This window comes from Drosophila miranda (genome assembly GCF_003369915.1).
Source record: "Drosophila miranda strain MSH22 chromosome Y unlocalized genomic scaffold, D.miranda_PacBio2.1 Contig_Y1_pilon, whole genome shotgun sequence".
NCBI lineage: Eukaryota > Metazoa > Arthropoda > Insecta > Diptera > Drosophilidae > Drosophila > Drosophila miranda.
Window position 1 is genome coordinate 39,082,375 of NW_022881603.1, and position 22,098 is coordinate 39,104,472.

The 22,098-nt window shown below is 47.9% G+C and overlaps 4 protein-coding genes across 7 annotated transcripts; 2 read left to right on the forward strand and 2 right to left on the reverse strand.

The window, feature by feature from the left end:
• Positions 1-57: 57 nt before the first annotated feature.
• On the forward strand, positions 58-6,145 carry LOC117191909 (protein rigor mortis-like). The gene is given in 9 exon segments (XM_033396664.1): positions 58-2,007; positions 2,076-2,238; positions 2,298-2,451; positions 4,103-4,977; positions 5,037-5,202; positions 5,256-5,406; positions 5,465-5,722; positions 5,782-5,889; positions 5,891-6,145. Coding segments are annotated over 9 exon segments (3,795 nt in total). The 5' UTR covers positions 58-157; the 3' UTR covers positions 5,961-6,145.
• On the reverse strand, positions 2,451-3,932 carry LOC108158617 (cilia- and flagella-associated protein 206). Its single transcript, XM_033396661.1, is given in 4 exon segments — positions 2,451-3,226; positions 3,295-3,437; positions 3,440-3,625; positions 3,692-3,932. Coding segments are annotated over 4 exon segments (1,299 nt in total). The 5' UTR covers positions 3,918-3,932; the 3' UTR covers positions 2,451-2,482.
• Positions 6,146-6,508: 363 nt separating the features above from the next.
• On the forward strand, positions 6,509-17,770 carry LOC117191904. 4 transcript variants are annotated; one of them, XM_033396657.1, is made up of 4 exons: positions 6,509-7,269; positions 13,978-14,130; positions 15,907-16,146; positions 16,216-17,770. In XM_033396657.1, exons 2-4 carry the CDS (start codon positions 14,068-14,070, stop codon positions 17,251-17,253), a joined length of 1,341 nt encoding a protein of 446 aa, XP_033252548.1. In that variant the 5' UTR covers positions 6,509-7,269; positions 13,978-14,067; the 3' UTR covers positions 17,254-17,770. The 4 variants fall into 4 exon arrangements, with proteins under 4 accessions (XP_033252548.1, XP_033252549.1, XP_033252550.1 ...); XM_033396658.1 differs by lacking the exon at positions 13,978-14,130; XM_033396659.1 differs by lacking the exon at positions 13,978-14,130 and having other exon boundaries at positions 6,509-6,684.
• LOC108158614 (WASH complex subunit 2) lies at positions 17,599-21,985 on the reverse strand. The gene is made up of 4 exons (XM_033396654.1): positions 21,779-21,985; positions 21,533-21,724; positions 21,334-21,473; positions 17,599-21,278 (listed from the first exon to the last, which is right to left on the reverse strand). The coding sequence occupies exons 1-4, from the start codon at positions 21,878-21,880 to the stop codon at positions 17,768-17,770; spliced, it is 3,945 nt and encodes a 1,314-aa protein (XP_033252545.1). The 5' UTR covers positions 21,881-21,985; the 3' UTR covers positions 17,599-17,767.
• Between the last annotated feature and the right edge of the window lie 113 nt (positions 21,986-22,098).

Here is a 22,098-nt window from a genome sequence, read left to right on the forward strand (position 1 = left end):
GCATTATTTTAATTCGGCTGTTTATCTCAAGTTTAAATAGAGGGGGCTTAAGTGGGCTAAGTACTCTTAGCAGAGCAAAACAAGCGCACAATTTGTATTTCACAGAAAACTCCGCGTAATTGCAATCAAATGCACAGTGTTATTTCATAAAAATAATATGTATTCAGAGTTAATTTATCACAATGTTCCAACTCCGCCGGCAACGAACATACCGTTGTCGGTTGCAGCACCAGACGGCGGCTTCCTTTATGACGGCGTACGCAGCATAAACTACATATCAGCAGAGCCGGCAGATGCTGCAGAGAAGTCACAAGTTAAAATCATGTCCACGCGCTTCAACATCATTGCACTCGATGTCAGTCCCCTGTGGGGCAAGGGAAGACAGCCATTTGCCATAGTTGGCGACGATCTGAGTGTGCAAGTGTGGGACTGCATGCTGGGCGGGGCTGTCAGCGGCCACAAGGCGCATCAACATCAGCACGAGGCCCGCAATTTCAGAGGAAGCCGTCCCTTTGAAACTGCCGTTCTAATGAGCTACATGAGCAACGGCAATACACTTTCGATAGATGCCAGTGATTTGGTCATCTATTGTGTGGCCTCCAACACCTTTTGCCGTCGTCCCACATTCATTCCGTCGCGCAATCACCACCCCGAAGTCCTGCGCTGCTCTCCCTACAACGACAACGTATTTGCTTTGGGCACGACGTTGGGAGCTGTGTTAGTTTGCGACCTGCTCAAGATGAGCATCGTTTATAAATTCAATGGCCATAAGAACTGTATCAATGGATTGGCATGGCGGCAGGTGTCTCTCCCCTTCGAAGAGGAAAAGTTGAATCTCGATACGTTGTCCTCGCGAGCTGGGCGGTGGCGCAGTCGCAAAGAAGATGAGGTAGCCGAAGCCTCTTCCAAACCAAAACCCAAACCCCCTCCGCTGGTCAAGTCCAAGCCAGCCGAATCCGATGATCTGTTTGACATTTACAACTTTGATCATCTGGAATGAGAGTTCGGGGCGCCGGTAGACGCCCGACGCAAGTCATCCGACGATTGCGGTGACGACTTTGTTGGCCTGGAAAAGCCAGCAGGAGCCGCTGCCCTCGATTTTGTGGAGGCCTGTGAGAGCATTAAAGCGGATATAATGGCCAATCGCTCGGAGGCGGTTGGCGGTGTGGAGGTGACTTTAGACGACTGCCAGCCCACAAAACCATCTGGTCCCCTCAGCGATGCCAGCAACATAAGCCACAATGACAGCGCAACAAGCAACAATCAAAATGCCGCCCTGCCCAGCAATTCCACCGAAGGCAGTCTGGAGGTTATCCAATACAGCTCCTCCAGCGACGATGCCGTGATCGTCGATGGCGATGCAGCCAAGCCGAAACGAGAGGTGCTGTATCACATCTATCACCGGGCCGAAGTGCACGCTCCCGAGACATCTCAAATTCAAATGAATCCCGAGCCTGATTTAAAAACCGCATTGGTTGAGGAGAGCAGTACCGAGTCGATCATTTCGAGTTCCATAAACTCGTCCATTCGCCCAGACATTCTCCTGGTATCCGTTGATGCCGAAGAGGTGGTGATGATCTGGAATACGAACACGGGCGCACATGCCGGCAAGAACTACAGCAGTGGCAAGTTAACAGGTGAGATCCATATGAAAAACACAGCCCTGGACCATCTTCATCCCTAGATATCTACAGATCAGTATTGCAGTGTCATGTGGCTAAATGACCGCACCATTGTCTCCCTGGGTCGGCATCAGTTGTCCTTCTGGTCACTGGTGTACGATCGAAAAATGCTTCGCTACAAGATCAACAAGGACAAGGAGCACAAGTGTGGCACAAAGGACATACTATCTTTTACCACTAAATGCAGCAAACAGCAGCTATGGGTGTGCAGAAACAATCGCACGACCGCACTGATGGATCCCCTCACTGGCCACATAATCACCAACTACAGCTCATTGGTCTTTGGAGTGCGGGCCATGGTCGAGTGTCCGGATGATATGAACAAGTAACCCATCAAGCTTACTTATCAATTTTCTTTATAAGAAACTAATTTACCGCTACTTCGCTCTCCAGAATCGCTCTGGGATGTTCGGACCGTCGCGTGGCCTTCTTTGATCTGTCTAAACTGGCCACGAACGGCACGGCCATCACTACTAGCCATATTGTCAGCAATGTCTACTCCCTGGCTTGGAGTCCCGACTGCTTGCAACTCGCCTGCGGCACCTACGAGGGATCTGTGAGTTTTTACTTTGACTTTAATCGAGAGTACATAAATCAATAAACGTTACAAAATAGGTGGCGATTCTCGACGTGGGGACCATGAAAGTGAAGAGAACCATTTAAGGGCCCCAAAAGAAAGAAGTCTACAGTTTGGTGTGGCAGGAAAACTACATCTACTTTGTTGTGAACCGCAAGCTTTGCTTCGTTGATTTAAGCCGGCTCAAAACAGGTGAGTTAGAAGCTCTTCTCAGCATCGCTTCTCATTTGTGCTGTCGTGTGTTGTAGGTCTGGTTCTGGGCATTGCGCTGGCCATAGCTGATCTTTGTCTGGGCATCGTGAGTCTGTCGCTTTCGTATCTCTGCCATGTGGATGGTCTCGCGGTGGTAGTCCCACACATTCCATGTCACATTTTTCCAGTTCGGGGTCGACAAGTCATTGGTGACCACCATTTCGGTTTGACCCGCGAAATCTCTTTGCTTCGGAGGCTCCACAATCAAGTCCTGCAGATCATGGGATATGAGAGCTTCGTCCAGCTTAAAGAGCAACGCCAAGTTGGCACTATTAAAGATCACTTTCCTGAAGGCCGGTATAAACTGCTCGAAGCAGAACTCCGTGAACCTGGTGTACATGTGGTCCCTCAAACCAAATGTTATGTCCACATTCATGCAGAGCTTTCGCGTCACTTTTGCTGGCAACAAAAGCCGGTTGGTTATGGTCAAGGTCAGGGCACAAAAATCCTTGATATCCGCCTGGGCCAAGCTGCAAAAGTTCCCGTCCGTGTGGTAGTCGGTCATGACGGCTATGCGATCAAGAAATTTTGTTTTATGCGGCACCTTGATGCGTTTGTGCAACGCCTGGAGCTCGGCAATTGTAGCCTCTGCCGCATCCTTGATCTGAGCAGGCACCAGTATTTCCAGTTGCTCCCGCAACTTGTTTAGCTCGACTACGTGATTGAGGAAGTTATTCAGATTACTCCAAACCTGCGAGATGTACACAAAGTGCGGCTAATGGATGGACAGAGGAGTGTTAGAAGGACCGACGACGACCCCGACTGTATCTGCTTGCCACTTACGAATATCAGCTCCGGGTCGATGGCCGTGCGCATGGGCAGAGTGTCGTTTATCTTTGCCACCACACACTCGTAGTGCTTTCGCTCCACCTCAATGAGATAGACGGTGCTTTCATAGCTGCGATGCAATGCATCCAGGCAACGCTGCTGATGGTGAACTGATTGAGTCGCTGCAAGTGCTCAAGAGGCACGCGATAGGTCATCGTTGTGTCCTTGGGATCCAGATAAATCATCTCATCGATGGCCGCTTGGCTTAGCGACTGCATCTTGGCCGCTCCATCCAGAGCCAGCTGGAAGGCAGAGCTCGTGTTCTTCTGAGCCATTTCCAGGACGCCTGAGATGGGAAAAGCAAAAACCGAGTTTACGTTCCAGATTTCTGGAGTTCATGATCTGCACTCACTATATCTCACATTTTCCCGGTCCCCATCCGGTCCATCGTTGTTGTAGATGACTATACCGCCCACAGTGGCCGCCAGACGCTGCAGGTACTCTAGTCGATGGTATTTCTTCTTCAGCACATAGTTCTGCAGGTCGCTACGCCCGATCACGCTGTTCAGGGCTTGAGCGGTCAACTTGAGCAACACGTGGTTCTTGGGACAGCCCAGGTTGGCAAAGGCAAAGGTCATGTCTATGCGAGTATATTCGTATGTCTATGAAAATCTTTAACCTTTTAATGTTGGTACTGATGAAGACACCAAAATCTGGTACTTAGAATTCTGGAAGGGCCACGCAAATTAATCTTCCGATTCCGCGTTAAGTGCAGTTCCTGAAATGATATTCACACAAACTTTCCTATACATTTCTTTGACAGAAGTTACTGTTCTTAACCTAATGGAACGCACGTGCTTCCTGACCATTCGTGGATCTTTCCTCTTTTTGGGCTCCGAGGACGGCGTACTGCAGTTGCACGAACATAAGCCCGACCAGATTTCCAGATGGGGCCCTGTTCTGCGCCAGTCAGCACTGCTGTCTCGGTACATTACGGACATTACCTGGAATCCGTTGGAGAGCAATGTCTTTGCTGTTGTGGGCCACGACAAGTATGTCATAATATTGGAATTTCTGGAGGCGGATCGCAACTGGAGGGCGCTCCATACATTCACGGCCAGCGACCCGAAGGGATCGATCACCTCGCTGAAGTGGAGCAATTATCAGAAGAACCTGTTGCTCACTTTCCACATCGAGGGAAAGGTGTGCATGTGGGACACTCATGATCCGAAGAAGCCGCCTCTGACCTACCACTGCCCCATGTGGTGCGGTATGTTCTTGCCCTCCGATGAGAACATCGTGATGTGCTCTGGCAAGTCGATTTCCCTGGAACTTATCAATATTAAAGACGCCTTGGCTGGAGACGATAGAAACATTTGCTCCAAAGTTGATGGACTGCTCAATGTCAAGTGGGCCACCAAATCCCTGGTGCAGCCGTATGCACCTCCCACCAGAGCAGAGGTTAAAAAAATTCAGCGCAAAGATCGACGTATGAGGAGGGTCTATGGAGGGCCACGTGAAGTGCAGGAGGTGATCCCAGATCGCGAGGCGACGAATGACCCCAATGACCGAAAAGTAGAGGAGATGTTCGGCGATATGACCCTTGACCGGAATCCAGAACCTAGCCAGAGCACAAACGAGTGCCGCAAGTGCAAGGAAAATGAGTCTGCTAGCCAGGCTCCAGAGAGTGTCCCTACCGTAAGTCAAGGTGGCATCTATAAGCCAGGACAGTAACTTCATCTTGTTTCTAACCATAGACTACCCGCACCTGCCTCTACCTCGCCCAAAAGGATCTCAACAAGAACGCCCTAAGAAAGCTGGCGATTGTGCTGACCGAAGATGCGGAAAAGATTGACAAATTCGTGCTCCTGTCTAAGCTGTTTGGCACCAAGGCGATGGCCAAGGAGCTAATTGAAATGGAGTGTAAGTGAAATGCAAACTCAAGCAGAACTTTAATGACAAGAAAACTATTTCAGTGACCAATTTAAAGCACTCCAATTCGAAGGATATTGCTCCGCTTTGCCTGAATATACCCACATTTAAGCTGCGCAAGGAGTTAGAGGAGCAAATTGCCAACAAGACACTTACGGAAGGTCACCTGGCTGTGGCCCCCTTCGTGTCCTATGTGTAAGTCCTTGGCCACGTCCTGTGTGTCACTCGCTAAAACGCCATATTTCTTGTTTAGGTTTTGGCGAGACTGTTGCGAAGCCTATGCCAAGCAGATGGAGGAGAAGGGCTACATCATGCATGCGGCCACGTATCGCTTTAGCTTGGGCCAGCATAGGGAGGCCATCGATCTGCTCCTGGCCAACGAGTATTTTAAGGAGGCCTTGGTCCATGCCCGCATCAGTTTGCCGGCCACGGACCCCAAGATAAAAACTATTATCAATCAGTGGCTGGAGAGGCTGGAGAAGACGGGAAACTTTGAAGCGGCTGCTCTGATGTGAGTGCAACCGAAGTGTAGATAGTAGATAGTGAAAGCTAATGCCATTCCCTCCACAGATGCGTGCTGGACAACGAGATGATGCGTGGGTACATGTATCTGCGCAAGTTCCACAATTGCACGCCCGAGATTGCCGATCTAATGGCCCAAATCAAGCGCCTTGGCCGAAGTGTTAGATGGCTGCGCTCCCGGTGAACCACCAGCCCTGAATGGAGAAGCTAGCGACCATGTTGCCTAATTGATATTAAGTTATTTTCAAACATAGAAAAGGCTGTACACTTTTATGCATTTCATAGTTTATCCCAAGACAGAGACTAGAGCTGCGCCGTAACTGAAATATTTGATTTAATCAACATGAAATGCACTATACAATAGATAGAGAAAACATGAAAATTGATTTTTGAATAAATGAAAATGAGAAACATTAATTAGAACCAGCTGCTGATGCCAGCTCCAGCCCAAGCTGCCATTCACTCGAGCCATTTCTTATCAGGCGTAAGACCTGCGGCCCAGACAAAGGTATGACCGTTAGGCCTAATTTTTGTCTGGTCTGGGCTGCTTTGTTTTTGGCTGGAATCAAATTATGCAAATGCCGGTGCTTGCTCCCTCCCTCTGAGCATCATTGCCAGTTAGAAATTAAGTCTTAATTGTTGGAACAAAAGTCAGGGCGAGCGAAATTGCTGCCCGGCAGACGACCAGAAAACCAATAAAATCTACAAACAAACAAACAAACGAAAGATTCAAATGAACGACAGACAGAAGCATGGTCTGGGGCCCGGTCTCCGAGCACATTTCAGTTGCCAAACAGCCGTCGTAGCGCTCGCTCAGCTGGCGCGGAGATTAGTTTCCGAGTGTTCGGTGTGGTTCGGCGTTCGTTTCGTTTCGTTTTGTTTCGCGTTTCCTGAGTCATTTTCGAATTTCACTTTTAACTGTTTGTACCGCTGATCGTTACGGTTATTTATGTGAGTGAACGAGAGAGGAGAGCAGAGTGGAGTAGTGACCCATCCGCCTATATGATACGATACGATACGATTCGGACTGTGTGCGAGTATTATCAGCACATGGCATGTGCGTGTGGCTCCGCTTTTCTCACGTCCCATCAACTTTGACTTGACCCAGCTTACGCTTGCGCTTATGGACTAACCGTTGTACAATTAAATAACAATTAGATTATAATTATGTCCAAGCACATTTCGCTTGTGCAAAACAAGTTTTTCAGTTTATTCAATTTGTGCGGGTAAAAGTGTTGAGAACAAAAGTGTTCCCCCATAAGTTGATCTCGACTACGCCAGTGGAGCCAGCCTCAAGCTTCGCTTCGCTCCGCTCCACTCCCATGCGAACGACGCAATTTGCATGCGCGACAAGCCCAAAAGCTTCTCTTCTTTGGGCATGACTCAACATTGAACAATTTTGTCGTATGCGAGTGCGTGTTTCTGCGCTCGAGTGTGAGTGTCGCTGAGGAGCGATAATAATTTGTACGCTTTGGACTTTTGGACTTTGGACTTTTCGGTGTATTTCTTATGGCTGTTGTAACTTAGAAGTGAAAGGTAGACATAGACATTTGTAGACCCATCCTATCCCATTCATGTAGTTTTGATTGCATTTTGAAACGCATCAGCCCCACCGCTCCCCCTGAAATCGTCATTCCTTTTCATTCCATTTCGACTCCAACTTTATAATAATAACAATTTGCATAACTTTTCTGTTGCATTGTTGCTTATTCATGCATTCAGTTGGCAATGCAATGAATGTTGTTTCTATTGTTCAAGCTGAGCTGTGTTGTACGTATTGTTGCACTTATGCTATTGAACCCGACATGCCACCGACACGCAACGCAACTGCAGTCATAATCGCATTAACAACCATCACGAAATTAATTCAATTTCACGAAACGGAGAATACAATGCAAGCAAAAATAACAGGGACGACAACAAAATATTTTGAAATTTGGTTCACAGAAATTATGTTGAATCTGCATAATTTCGTAATCTTGGCAGCGGGCATATGCACGCTTCGACACGGGCGTGGCCTGGCACTCAGTCAAGGGCACACTGGATTCGTTTTGCCGCCTTTCCCTGCCACTCCACAGCCAGTGCTAATGAACAGCAGCAGCCGCAGCCCCCTCCGGTCACGAAACCCGTTTCAATGACGGCAGCTTTGCCCCCGAAAAACCGGACAACAACACAAAGAGCTGGCTATGGACTCATGCATATTTTTTGTGGACGTTGACATGCAATGACTGTATCTTTCAAGAGGCGATGCAGTTACTGCACCGTCAAGTGGCCCGTGTGAAACCAGCAGAAGGCTGTTACGCGCGGATCCCAGGCAAAACGCAGCCCTCCTCCCGCCCAACCGACCGAGGGGCGCTGCCGCATGACGCACGGTGCGTAGTCGAACCGAACGCAAACATGCAAGAAAGATAGCTATTAGACTAACATTCGAGGAAAATTAGTACTAAACTTACTAAGATACTAAGCATGCAATCAAAGTACAAATACCACTACAGTTACTAATTAATAGAAAGGTGTGTAAGGATTAATAATTTAATAAGAGGAAGAGAATTAGTGGTGGATATAATATGGTAGAGGGAATTATAATCCGAGCATAAGACCCTAAACGGTTCATGCAAGGAATAATTCGATCTACAAAGTGGAAGGAACAACGGTATAAAATTTCTAGTCAGTCTAATAGGAATCGTGAAGTTTATGCGGCTCAACAGATCAGGGCTGTCTATGTCACCCCTGATCAAGTTGTGCATAAATATCACACCAAGCATTTTTCTACGGTTAACTAAGGATGGGAGGTTTACTAATAGTAGTCTACTAGAGTAAGATGGGAGTCTTACACCCGCATCCCAGTTAAGGCCCCGCAGAGCAAAGATTAGAAAGTTTTTCTGTACTGATTCTATACGGTCCTGGTGTACTTTGTACTGAGGGCACCATACACAGGAGCCGTATTCTAAGATCGGACGAACAAGCGAGGTATAGAGAGTCTTTGTTATATAGGGGTCGTCAAATTCCTTTGACCACCTCTTTATAAACCCAAGCACGCCCATGGCCTTATTTACCATGGTAGAAATGTGTTCGGAAAACTTTAACTTGGGGTCTAACATAACACCCAGATCATCCACCAGGGTAATTCTCTCAAGAGAACCACCAAATAGGGTGTAGGGAGCCAACAAAGGGCTAGAACGATGAAATGTCATAACTTTGCATTTCGAGGCATTAAGGTGTAACAAGTTTGCACAACACCATGACTGAAAGTTATTGAGATCGGATTGCAAGCGAGAATAAAATGAAATGTCCTTGTACTGGACACAGAGTTTAACATCATCCGCATACATAAGTACTCGAGAGTATGTTAATACTGAAGGTAAGTCATTAATAAAGAGTGTGAAGAGTAAGGGGCCTAGATGGCTGCCTTGTGGTACTCCCGAAGAAACCTTTACTGGGAAAGAGAGGGAGTTTTTGAAGAGGACTCTTTGAGACCTAGAACAAAGATAGCTAGAAATCCATCTCAGGAGGTTGGGCGGAAACCCTAAAAGGTCAAGTTTATGCGCTAAAAGGGAATGGTTTACAGAGTCGAATGCTTTACTAAAGTCGGTGTAAATAACATCCGTCTGTAAGTTACATTGAAAGCCTTTAATAATGAAAGAGGTAAACTCTAACAAGTTCGTGGTGGTTGATCGCCGCCTTATAAATCCATGCTGAGTTGGAGATATAAGTGACTTGCAGAGATGTTGCAAGTGCGGAGTTAAAACCCTCTCAAACATTTTAGGAATAGCGGATAACTTTGCTATACCTCTATAATCAATGGATAGGGTGAATAGTTTAAGCAAAGGTCCACACAGAGCCTCGGCGTAGTACCTGAGTACACAACCTGGAACCCCGTCTGGACCCGGTGAAAACACCGGCTTAACTAGTCGAAGATCATGAAGTAGGGAACATTCATTTAACAAGGGACTGAAAATGCCGTTCGACCTCGGTAAACCGTATGGGTACGGATGACCAGAGTAGCTTTCCTCAGATAAGGTGGTTTGGAAGAATTGGGCAAAAAGATCGGCAATTGCCTGATCATTATTTGCCGACGTATTACAAAATGATAGCGAGGATGGGTGTGCGGACGTTCTACGCTTACTGTTTACGAAGCTGTAAAACTGTTTAGGGTCCTGAGAAAAACGTATCCTGCATCGAGATAGGTAGTTCTTATAGCATTGAGCATTAAGAACTGAAAAGTTTGACCGAGCTAATACATAGCGAGAGTGAGAAGTAGGAGATCCCACTTCTTGAAATTTTTTATAAAGTCTTGATTTTAAGTTTTTTAGACTGGATAACTCTTTGGTAAACCAAGGGGGTTTTCCAGATCTAGTCGGACAAGAAAGCGGGACACAACAATCGAAAAATGTGCCAAGAGCATTGTAAAAAATGTTTGTGCCTTTTATGATATCAGTGCACAAGTACAAAGCGGACCAATCAAAATCCCTAATGAGGTTATTAAGCTTCGCAAACTCGGCTTTACGAAAGCAGCGGACACGTTCGGGCAGCCTACTCGACCGATCCAATACAGTTGGTCCTATATCTAGCGACACCTCGAAAGTAGGGTGGTAGGCGTCTTCAGGTATAGTGAGCGGAAGGGCTCGGGTTAACAACACTATGGTCGGATCCGATACAAAGCACAGATCAAGCAATCGACCCAAGGAATTTTTCACATGGTTGACTTGAGACAGGGATAGGTCAAGCAAGCCGTCAACAAAGTCATGTCGTGACATGGGCACTAGGATACTAGACTCGTTTACCGAAGACCAAACAGTTCCTGGCAAGTTGAAGTCACCAAGAACTATCATACGATCTTTATCAGATAGCGAGGAAGAAACAGCGGTTAAAGCGGACAAGTGCTGCTCATAAATTGAAATATCCGAAGAAGGTGGGATATACGAGCAAGTAATGAATATAGCGAAAGCGGGAAGAATCAGTTTTACACACAGGAATTCCAGTTCCTGTTGAACTTGGACTGTGAAGTGTTCCGACGTGAAGTAAGAGTCCACTGCAATTAGAACCCCCCTGCCCGTCGAGACGAACGGTCCTTTCTAAAAGTTGTGTACCGACCTGCCAAAACCTCGGAACTAAGAATGTCCGGGTTTAACCAGGTTTCAGTAAACACAATAACGTGGGAAGCAAATGCAACACTATCCCGGAAAAGAATGCTGAGCTTACTACGCAAGCCTCTTACATTCTGATAGGTTACTAAAAGAGAAGTTAGTTTTTTGGAAAGGTGGAAGCAAGACGGGAAGTTGAGGAAGAGGAAGTTGAGGTTGAGGGTGGCACACAGGAAAGATTTGGAAGGGATATGTGGGGCCTATTCTTCTTCTTAGCCTTAAACTCCTTCACCACCAAATGCTCCGGCCAAAATTTGGCGGAGCAAATGGTGTCAGATTGAGTTGGGGAGATGCTTATCTTAAACGAGGCTATCTCCCTGGCATAAGAGAAGTTAAATTTCTCCACCTTTAAACCCACGGCTTTTATTTTGCTTTGAATAAAAGCAATTACATCATTAGATGTGAGGTCAGGGGCCAGCCGTGAAACAAAAACTTGTCGTTTTGGTGGGACTCCCACCAGTGGTTTAGTCACCACAGGCCTAGTACCTGTGGTGGCAATATCCGGAGGTCCGGAACGTCTATTTACTGGTGGGATCGGGATAGACGGGACAACTAGCGAACTTGCGGACACCACGGACACGGACGCTGCAGACGTACTTGGCTGCACATTCTCCGAGGCGATGAATTCGGCTACCGAATCTGCATCGCCAGCAGCTGTCGTTGCCCTTGGAGTGGCAAACGAGATCAACTGCTGCACACTTGGAGTGGTCGGAGTCAGTTTTTCGGCGGCGCACGGCTGAGTGACGGTTGGCAATTGCAGATCCCGCGGAGTGACCTTTTTGCGCCTCGGAGACTCATTCAGCAGTTTTAAACCGCTAAACTGAGCCTCCATGGCTAGGAGCCGATCGTATTGGTTTTTTAAACCAACGGTCAGCTCCTTAAAGCCACTCCGCGTCTGCCTCATGAAAGCCACCATGTCTTTCTCCACCGCACGGCATGCCTCGCAACTGTAATGCAAGCCATTACGTTTGGCTATAGCATCACTCACGAGGCCAGAAAATCCAGCGCATTTTGCGTGCACTACTCTGTCGCAGAGCCAGCAGGGGACATTCGGCTGATCGTGGGTGATCTGCTTCTTACAGCTTTTTTTGGCACAGACCACAGCGTATTCCATTTTATTATTTATTTATATACTATTATTTGCAAAATAAATTGGTATCAGACCAATGTGCCAGACAACGCTCAAAACGGAATTGGTAATAAAAAGAGAGCAGAGTAGAGAGCGGTTATAGCGAGAGCTACTAAGCAGAGAGCGGTATTGCTCGGAAAGTTTGAAAAGCGAGAGAGAAAGAACAGTTATTGAAGTTGAGGTGATAGCAAGAGAGAGATAAAACAACAAAAGCTACCAGACGAGAGCGGACTGCAATGCAATGTAATGCGCACTCACTCACTGCAACAACACAAACACAAGCACAAGCACAAGCCGACGCCGAAAAATAAAAAGTTAAATAATGTTTTAACACAAATCAAAAGGCATGCACTCGCGTAATAGAATAGGTTTCCAGATTGTTGTCTGGTTACGAAGTATAATTAGAATTAGAATTTAGTTAGGAAAACACCGGCTGTTTATTCAAAACAAAAGGAAAAAATGCGGAGCGCAAAACAAAAACACGTCTGATCACTACGAAAGATAATCGGAAAAATTAGTTTATAGTTTATTATAGTTTGTATGTTTGTCCAGAAAATTAGCAATAAAACGAAGTTGGCTTGTAATTCTTTCCGGCCACCAAAGAAAGCCAGACCAGGCCAGGCCAAGCCAAGCCACTGTTGGACTGGGACATGGACTGGGTCTGGGACTGGGACAGGAAAAAGCTTAGAGCATGGAGCTGGCAGGGGGCCCAGGCATAACTGTGCAACGTCTGCGGAATGTCAATGGGGCAAGTCAACGACTGACACTTTAAGGTGCGCATATACGGCGCGTCGCTCCATATGGGGAGCAGGCAAAGACTGGGCTGGTCCCAGTCAAACACGCCCCCATCATAATCGATGATGATCATGATGATGAAGATGATGTTGATGGCACACCTGCGTGATGACGGCATTGACAACGAGTTCGTCGCCTCGTCTGGATGACACTGTCTATTATAGGAAGATTACCGTATCCGCCTAAACCGCTAGCTGGCTGTGGCTCTAGCTCTGGCTCTGGCTTTGACTCTGAGTGATGTGTTGGCGAGGCGTCTCAATTGCCTACACTCCACAACACAAGATCGTGGGCCATTATTCGAGTATACCTCCGTAATGGAGCTCTCACTGAATGGGGTGGGCTGTAGATGATCAACCACTTAAATGGTCATTTCGGGGATAATCCTGCTTCTTCAGTCTTCTGGTGGCCCAATCTACACTTTGACTTTGTAGAGCAGTGTAATTGATTGAATGATTTAATTTTAGTTCGGCTTGGCTTGGCGAGCACACAAATTCATTTGTCATAACATAAGGCAACAGGTACTCGGCGGCAAGCGGCAACTGTTGGACATTGTCAATATTTGAACACGAGCTTCGTATCGCCCGTAAATATTGGCTTAGGGTCAAATAGTTGCTTGGCTAGCGCCGCAGGGCACAACAAAAGCAACGAACTGGCTTTGTAGAAAAGTGAAAATCTTCTAGAGAATATGGCACAGGCCGTTAGCTCTCGAGAGCTCCCGACACTCGAGAGAGTGAATGTGCGTGTGTGTGTGAAACAAGTTCGTTGCCTAAGTCTTTTGTTGGACGAGTATATCGAACACCTTGACTCGTCTCAAACACAAACGCTTGGCACTCATTCGAATTCTCATTTCAGCATCAACCTAGCATGACAAGGCTCAATTAGGCCGCCTAACGCTTTCATCCAACCACCAAACACCAAGCTCCAGCAGCGGTCTGGACTCAAAACTCATTCAGACATAACCCAAGAACTAGAACTAGAGCTTCTTCCCGTCACGCATCGCACCACTGACCTCCTGCGGGCGAGCCAAGGCCGGCAGGAGCTGGCGGTTGAGCAGGCTAACCATCTCCATCTCCCTTCCCAACGCCACATTTCTCTGCATCAACACATACCACACCACACTTACTGAGCTGAACCATCTTCTAATACCATCTTCTGCCGAATAAAATGAATTATCAGAAGGCCAGTGAAAAGCATTCGCCGTCCTCATTAAAGCAGAGGCCGTCGGGCACCAGCGGCAGCATACAAAACTTTTGGAACGAACGCATTATGGAGCGCTTTATAAAGGCGAATCTATTCATTATATGCTGCGTGGTGGCTGTTCTATTGCTGGTGAGTAGTACAATGGGATCGATATCCAGCCGTGTTTCAGAGGGAAATAAATACAAGATACCTTAATATTAGGATACTTTAGCTACCAAAATATCACCAATTAGATAGACAGAAAGATACAATCCTCCTCCCCCTTCTATTCGAATATCTTGCAGTCGGAATGCTATATGGCTGTTTTTTCCCCAGTGTAGGCACTTGATCATATATGACCATCATATTATTGGTATGTCTCTCCTCCGCACACCTGTCCGCATGTCTGTCCATTCGTCGGTTGTCTCCTCAACTGGCGTCTGTCCGTGAACCACTATCAGTGTGAAAACATTTTTGCCCCATTAAGTGAAAATGAAATGAAATCGTTTTTGTGCTTCGTGCAAAATGTACAAATTTCATCTTTTTATACCCGATACTCAAAATGAGTATTGGGGTATATTAGATTTGTGGTAAAAGTGGATGTGTGTAACGTCCAGAAGGAATCGTTTCCGACCCCATAAAGTATATATATTCTTGATCAGCATCAATAGCCGAGTCGATTGAGCCATGTCTGTCTGTCCGTCTGTCCGTCCGTCCGTCTGTCCGTCTGTCCGTCTGTCCGTCCGTCCGTATGTCCGTCCCCTTCAGCGCCTAGTGCTCAAAGACTATAAGAGCTAGAGCAACGATGTTTTGGATCCAGACTTCTGTGATATGTCACTGCTACAAGAATATTTCAAAACTTTGCCCCGCCCACTTCCGCCCCCACAAAAGGCGAAAATCTGTGGCATCCACAATTTCGACGATACGAGAAAACTAAAAACGCAGAATCGTAGAAGATGACTATATGTTCTAGATCGTAAATCTCAATCAGATCGTATAATTATTATAGCCAGAATCAAGAAAACAATTTCATTCTTTCTCGCTCTGTCTCTCTCTAACACACAGGTTTCATGGTCGGTTTTGCCAATTGCAAAATATGAGTTCAAGGATCTCAGAACCTATAAGAGCCATAGCAACCAAATTTGGTATCCACACTCCTGTGATATCGGACCTTGACCATTTTGTGTCAAAATTTCGCCACACCCCCTTCCGCCCCCGAAAAGGACGAAAATCTGAGGCATCCACAAATCTCAGAGACTATTAAGGCTAGAGTAACCAAATTTGGTACACACACTCCTTTAAGATGTAACTATAAAACGTATATCTCCAAATTTCGCCCCACGCTCTTCCGCCCCCACAAAGGACGATAATCTGTTGCATCCACAATATTGCAGATTCGAGAAAACTAAAAACGCAGAATCATAGATAATGACCATATCTATCAGGTTGCTGAATCTGGATCAGATCAGATCATTTTTATAGCCAAAAGGAACAAATCAATTTGCAGTGGCTACGCAGCGCCCGACGTCACGCTCAGACTGATTTTCTGTCTCTCTCGCACGCACTCTTTGTCGTGTCGTTTAATATTAGCGGCGTCTGCCGGAGGAGAGTCATACTGACTTAGTATCGGGTATAACTGTGGAGTTGCGGTGTCCGCAGTAACTCACAACGTTCCCCCTCGTTAATTTGTTGTTTTTGTTTTGCTCTCTGTTTGTGCTGTCAGAGGGGGGTCGGTGCTGCAGAGGGGGCTCATTAATTGATTGATGGATGATTGTGAAGCAAAGATGTCTCCGGTTTTTGTTCCGCCACATCGCGTCGTCATCACATCTTCTCTTGCCATCGCATGATTTATGTTTTCGCTTTTCTTTTGCGACTGTGGGTTAATTTCCATTTCTCTTTTCGTTTGCCCCCACCCGACCACGGCAGATTGTCTACCTGGGGGCCTTCTCGTGTGAGGTCTCGTGGATACTGGAGGCCCATGGAGAGCTTCCCTTCGCCGCCTACACCCTGTGCACCCTCTACTTTGTGATGTTCGTGGCGACCACGATCCTGATCCACGGTCTTGTCAGCGGTCTGTGCTGGCCCCTGTTCGCCTGGTCAGGCATCATTGGCATTCTCTCCATCCCGGAGCTGGTCTTTGTGATGATCATGACCACGCAACACTGGGTAAGTGAACCCAAGAGGAATCCGCTAGAAATGTTCCGTAATTTCCATCTTTATGTCGAATGATTTTAGGGCCTGCAGTCGGTGCACGGACTGACGGAGCTAACCTCGTACCTGATCCGCCTGATCATAAACTGCTTGGCGTTGATCTGCGTCATCCCCACGGGGATTCGGTGGCGCCGCGAGACGCAGGTGCTCAGCCAGCTGCAGGGCCTGGCCACGCGGCTATCTCTGCAGACCCCGGCACCCAGCGTGCCCATGACCAAGGCGGACTCTAGGCGTTCTAGTCAGCGGCTGAGCGGCTTCGAGAATGCCGGCTATCAGCTGTGCGATGAAACGGCCAAGCTGCCCCTGGGCCCCGGCTTGGGGATGGGACTGAGCAACCAGTGCGGCGGTGGCAGCCAGGCCTATGGCTCCCAGAACGAGTTCAATGCCAGCATGTTTGCCCCGGCCTTGGCCCAACAGTTCAACAACGCCGCCCAGATGCAGCGTGCGGCTGGAGGAGGACCTCCGGGACATAGCGCCCAGTCTCTGATGGACTTGCGCTGCACCTTGCCGGGAATGTACAACCCCCGCCACGTCCTGGACACAGAGGACAAGAATGCCAAGTACTTTAACATAACCATCGACGACCTTAAGAACAATCTGCAGGACTCGCATCGGCCGTCGCCACCCTCACTCATCGGCTCGGCCAGCAACGATCCCATCTACTGCTCCATCGAGCCCAAGCAGATGACCCCACCGCCTGCCCAACAGCGTTCGCAGCACGGACATCGCCCTAGGGGCAGCCACAAGCAGCCGCCGCCGGGCCAGCTCTCGAGGAACTGCATCTCCCTGGAGAACCTGGAAGGAATCAACAAGGTGCAGAATGACCTGAATGCCTACGGCAACAACCTGCTGCAGAACTACACGCAGCAGCAGCAGTACTACCTGGCCATGCTGCTCAATCCCCTCCACCAGCAACAGCAACAGCAGATGCAGCAACTGCAACAGCACCACCACCAGGCGGCAGGAGGCATCTACCGCAGGCCGTTCACCTGCAGCTCGATCGGTGGATTCACCGGAACGGTGCTCGCCCAGCCGCGGCGCGGCTCCCACCACAGCCATTAGATGCAGTACTACGGGGCCTTTGGGTATGCCAACTATGCCAATCCCTACATCACGGCCAACAGCAAGCTGTCGCTGGGCAAAGAGTCCGACGACTACCGCAAGTACCGCGATGTGGCCCTGTAGGCGGTCCAGATCCAGTCCAGTCCAGTCAGCGCTTAGATTAAACTTATATTATATGTATATTGTAGGACATGCTCGAATTAGAATGAGATTCCTCGGAATAACGACCAAAGAGCCACAAACTAACTCAGTTTCCGTTCGAAAACCAACACGTGGGGAGGAAGCGACAAACTCCAGAAACTTGTTGAAATAATCGACTAACTAACTAGCAACATCAACTAGATGTACCCTAAGTTTAGACGTAAGCATCGACAGCGAACATTCATCGCTTAATATTGTCGCTAGGAATACGAATACGAATAACAATACTCGATTGCTCGAACTGATCGGCAGTCCCAACCATTCACAGACAGATCGAAAACTGTACATATTTGTAATTAAAAGCAATCATGTTTCACTTAAAGCCCAACAGATCGGCCAGGGGATTGTCGCCAGAGCTGGCTGGAATGGTTGTTGCAGTGCGGGTTCTGCTAGGAGCTGGCTTATTCGCATTGTGGGGCAGAGGCTGAGGCTTGGCCTGCTTGCTCGTCGTAGCCCCTCCGAATAGATCATATTCGTCTTCATCGTCGCTAAAGAGGGTATTGCTCTTGCTCGACTGGACAGGCACGATCTTTTTCTTAGGAGCAATCTTCGCCGGCAACTTGAAGTCCTCATCCTCGTCGCTGCTAAACAGAGAAGCTGCTGGCGGCTTGGAGGGCACCTTGGCCTGGACAGAGGGTAGTGGGGCGGACACTGCTGCACTGGCAAACAAATCATCATCGTCATCGCTCTCATCGAACAACGTGGCTGGTCTCACCGACACCGTATTTGCTTTGGGCTGTACGTGATCCTTTGGCGGCTCACTGGGCAGACGAGCAGTCAGTACCTTAGCTTTAGGAGCTCCCATAGTTTTAGCGGGAAGATCCGCCTGTCTTTCCGCTGATGAAACGGTTTGTATCGCAGCCGACACTGTCTTAGCAGGAGCAAAAAGGTCCTCATCTTCATCATCACTGTCCAAAAAAGATCGTACCAGTTTGGCCAGAGTCGGTGTCTTGTTTGGAGCTCTTGCTGTAGATTGTGGAGCTACCTCAGCCGTTGGCTGCTGCCCTTCTGCCAGCACACTCTTGGCGTAGTTCTCTTTCCTGCCCAGCCTGGTCGATGGTCGCCTTCGAGCCGGTCCTCGAGCCCGTGTTTTGTTCACGTGTTGAAGGCCATTATCCCCGCCGCTGGGTGTGAAGTCCTCATTGGGCCTGGGTGAGGTGGCACTCGATGGTTTAGCACCTGATGTTGATACCTCTGCTTCTTGTGTAGGCTCCTGCTTCTTTGGGAACTTGGAATGACCTCCTCCGGTGCCAGGAAGCAAAGCCTGAACATTGATGTTGATATTGGGCATCTTCAGTTTCTTCACGGGAGATGTGGGAGCAGACAAGTGAGATGCTTCTTGTACCTTGCTGCGGTCTACTTCATCGGATGGTTCTCCTTGATGCTCCTCCTCCACGATGGAAGTTTTGGTGGGATTGCTTTGCTCTACGGCTCCTGCTCTAGCCGTTTCACTGAAGTCATCATAGAAAATCGTATGGATCCGGGTTGTGTTCGAAGGAACATCGATGGGATGTGCTGCAGCATGCTTCTGACTCTCAGCAGAGTCGTCATCGTCATCGGGTGGCACATCGCTGAACAAACCAATGGCCCCATGGTCGCCGGGGGTCGCTGCCGAGCTCTTGTTTGCAACTGGAATCTTGGGCAGCGCCGGCTCAAAGAAGTCCTGCTCGTTCTCAAACATTTTCGAGGCACTCAAGCTGCTGAGGCTGCTGGTGCCTAGTGTCTGGAAGAACTCGCTGTCATCCGGAGGCTCCTCGGAGAAAAGACTTGTGTAGTTCTGCATGATTTGCTGGGCAGCATCGATGTCACCTTCAGGTTCCGTTGTAGAGACTTTGGATGTTTTATTTGTGATATCAGCCACCATAGTTATGATAGGGTCTTCATCGTCATCCAGGTCATCCGGCGGAGGGGTCTCTGAGACAGGTGCTCCGATTTTCGGGCTGCCAAATAGATCCGCCATGACATCGACTTTGTCTTTGTTGGGACTTTCATCTTGCGTTTTGTTCAGTGGCTCCGGAGTTGGCAGGATTGTCTCTGGCAGTTTTAGTGGCTTAATTTCTTTGTCCAACTCTTGTGGCTCAATCTCTTTACTAATTTCCATGGTACTAGCAGTAGCATCTTCTGACTTGGTCTTTGCTGTGCTCATAAATGAATCATCATCGCTGAAATCTTCGTTAAACAAGTCAGCCGTTTCGCATGCAACTACTTGCACCCTGCTGACCTGCTGAGGGTTCGATTTCTCTTCAATAATCTCAATGGATGATGGGGGTTTGTGGTGAATATATCCGTTCTCCGATAATACTTCTTGTTTCTTCTCTTTAATTTCCTGTGCTGGCTGGGCTTTTTCTTGAACAATCTCAACAGGTTCTTTTAATTTCTCCGTTTTGATTTCAGCTTCTCTCTCTTCTGATGGTTCCCCGCCACTGGAAAATAAGTTCTTGGACTTTGGCGTTCCGAATAGATCCTCATCCTGGATGTCATCAAAAAGATCTTTCTTTGGAGACATAGGCGTTTCTACTTTCTTTTCAACTAACAGATCTTTGTCTTTTTTGTTCTCCTGGACTCCAATCGGTTTCTTCTTTGAGCCAAACAAATCAGTGACATCATACTGGTCGTCATCATCAAACAGAGAGTTTTTTCCAACTAATCTCTCTGAGAGTTTGTTCGGCTGCATCGATGGCTTGACAAATATATCATCTATATCGTCATCGAATAGGGAGGATTTAAGTTTTTGTTCTGGTGGCTTTGGTTTGGGGGAAAAGGAGCTTAGGAAGTCATCTTCCAGATCATCATCAAAAAGAGACTTTGGCAACGGTTTCGCAGACTTTTTGGAAGGATTTTCACTCGGCGTGGCACTCAAAGACGACGGCCCGTCATTAAAGATGGCCCTAGACAGATCATTGGTCGCATCATTAAGCGGACTCTGCGTTGGAATGGGACTCAACGGTGGACTGTCATCAAAGAGATTAACAGTTTTGGGCCTGGGCTCAGTTGATACAATCTTATTGATCTGCTTGGGCGTGTCCTGTTTGATTGCTTGAACCACTTCGGGCAACTTGTTTCGTTGATGCGATGTTCCAGCGGATGTTGAGTTGTTTCCCGCCTTTGTCTGCACCTTGTCCACGATTTCAGACATTAAAGAGTTGAATTCATCATCATTAAAGAGATTTACAGGCTTGCGCTTAATTGGGCTGGGATTATCCTCGGTTTTCCTGGGAATTTGTGGGGGAACAGCTTCGTCGAATAGCCCTGGCGGTGGGTGATGGACTGTGCTGCTGTTGCTGGAGCTCAGAGAGCCCTCCGATCCAATTGGCAAGCGAGCAGCTGTATTCCTGTGGCCAATGGCAGGCGACGATCTGGGCGAGGATGAAGTAGAAGGCGGATCATCGCTTGGCGGTGATTGCCGGAGGGCAGCAAACAAGTCACGTTCATGGGGATTCCGTTGACTGCTTATAATTGGACGTGGCTGTGTCCTATTGGCAGCAGCTTCCCTTGGCTGGTCAGCAGGGGCTAAGATAGGAGCTGCATTGGCAGGAATCTGAAGCTTAGGTGGGGACACAACTACCGGCCCCATGGTCGCCGAGGCCAAGGAGGAAAAGTCGGATAGCTGTGGCTGCACGAATTTGTTCCCTTGCGTAGGTGTTTTACTAGACACTGACTCCCTCTCATCCGATGAGCTGGAGGAGAATTCCTCGGACTTCTCATCATCGCTGTTCTCTTTGCTCTCATAGAGTCCAGCATACTTGTGCTCCTGCCATTCCCTAGAACCAATAATGTAGGGCAAGGGAATGGCGTCGTACGGGCTCTTGGCGCGAAAGATTGTTCTGTCGATTAGAATAGTTAATAAGGAGTGTATCTTTATAAACACAACCCACATACGTAGAATCAACTGGCGCATCATCGTCGTCCGAATCGGGCACGTCAATGGTCACCGGCTCAAAGTTCTTGCGAAACATTCGCAGATTGTTTTCTAGAAATTCATTCGATATTTCCTCGGAACTTTTTGGGAGAGGCTCAGGCTGCAAGCAAATATTGATCATAAACAGTTCTCCAAGGAAAATTCATTGGCTGCTGGCACCTTCTTCTTTTCCGCAGGCATCTGAAAGTCGTCATCGTCAATCTCCTGCACCCGATACTCCACAAACTGTTGCCCGAACTGAAGTGAGCGCAGGCTGTTGGTAGCATTGCTCATCGCTATATCGGCTTCCTTGACACTAGTTTCGAACTCTCTCAGATTCCGAGTGGTCCGTTCCCCTCGTTCCTGCAGGTTCTGGGCAACAAAAATTAAATTAGTTTGCTGATAAGCTGAGTCAGTTGTGCGAACCTGGGAGATGCACTTCATTAGAGCCAGGAGAGCACAATCGCCAGCAAAGTTCCATTCTGGCGCCTGGGCAGTTATATCTGCAATTTCAGAATCTATATCCATTGTCAGTCAAACACAGAGTGCAGATTCAAAATTAAATAATAACAATGCAAAACAAAGAGAAGGAAAAATTAACAACACAGCAGTGATGAGCGCCGTTCACTTAGCTGCTACTTGTTGCTACTTAAAATCACTGCTGATCGAAGTGATACTAGGGAAAGAGGAAACGTGGTAAGAATACTGGCAGCTAAGATTTCGAATTTAATTTCGCTTTGCTTGCT

What these genes read in the sequence shown, in the direction of transcription:
- LOC117191904 (XM_033396656.1), top strand. Translation starts at nt 13,966, where the DNA reads ATGAATTATCAGAAGGCCAGTGAAAAGCATTCGCCGTCCTCATTAAAG. An exon ending in TGGTGGCTGTTCTATTGCTG is followed by an intron (nt 14,131 to 15,906) that starts GTGAGTAGTACA and finishes CGACCACGGCAG; the next exon opens with ATTGTCTACCTGGGGGCCTT. An exon ending in TCATGACCACGCAACACTGG is followed by an intron (nt 16,147 to 16,215) that starts GTAAGTGAACCC and finishes GAATGATTTTAG; the next exon opens with GGCCTGCAGTCGGTGCACGG.
- LOC108158614 (XM_033396654.1), bottom strand. Translation starts at nt 21,880, where the DNA reads ATGGATATAGATTCTGAAATTGCAGATATAACTGCCCAGGCGCCAGAA. An exon ending in TGCCTGCGGAAAAGAAGAAG is followed by an intron (nt 21,474 to 21,532) that starts GTGCCAGCAGCC and finishes ATTTGCTTGCAG; the next exon opens with CCTGAGCCTCTCCCAAAAAG. An exon ending in GATGCGCCAGTTGATTCTAC is followed by an intron (nt 21,279 to 21,333) that starts GTATGTGGGTTG and finishes TCTAATCGACAG; the next exon opens with AACAATCTTTCGCGCCAAGA.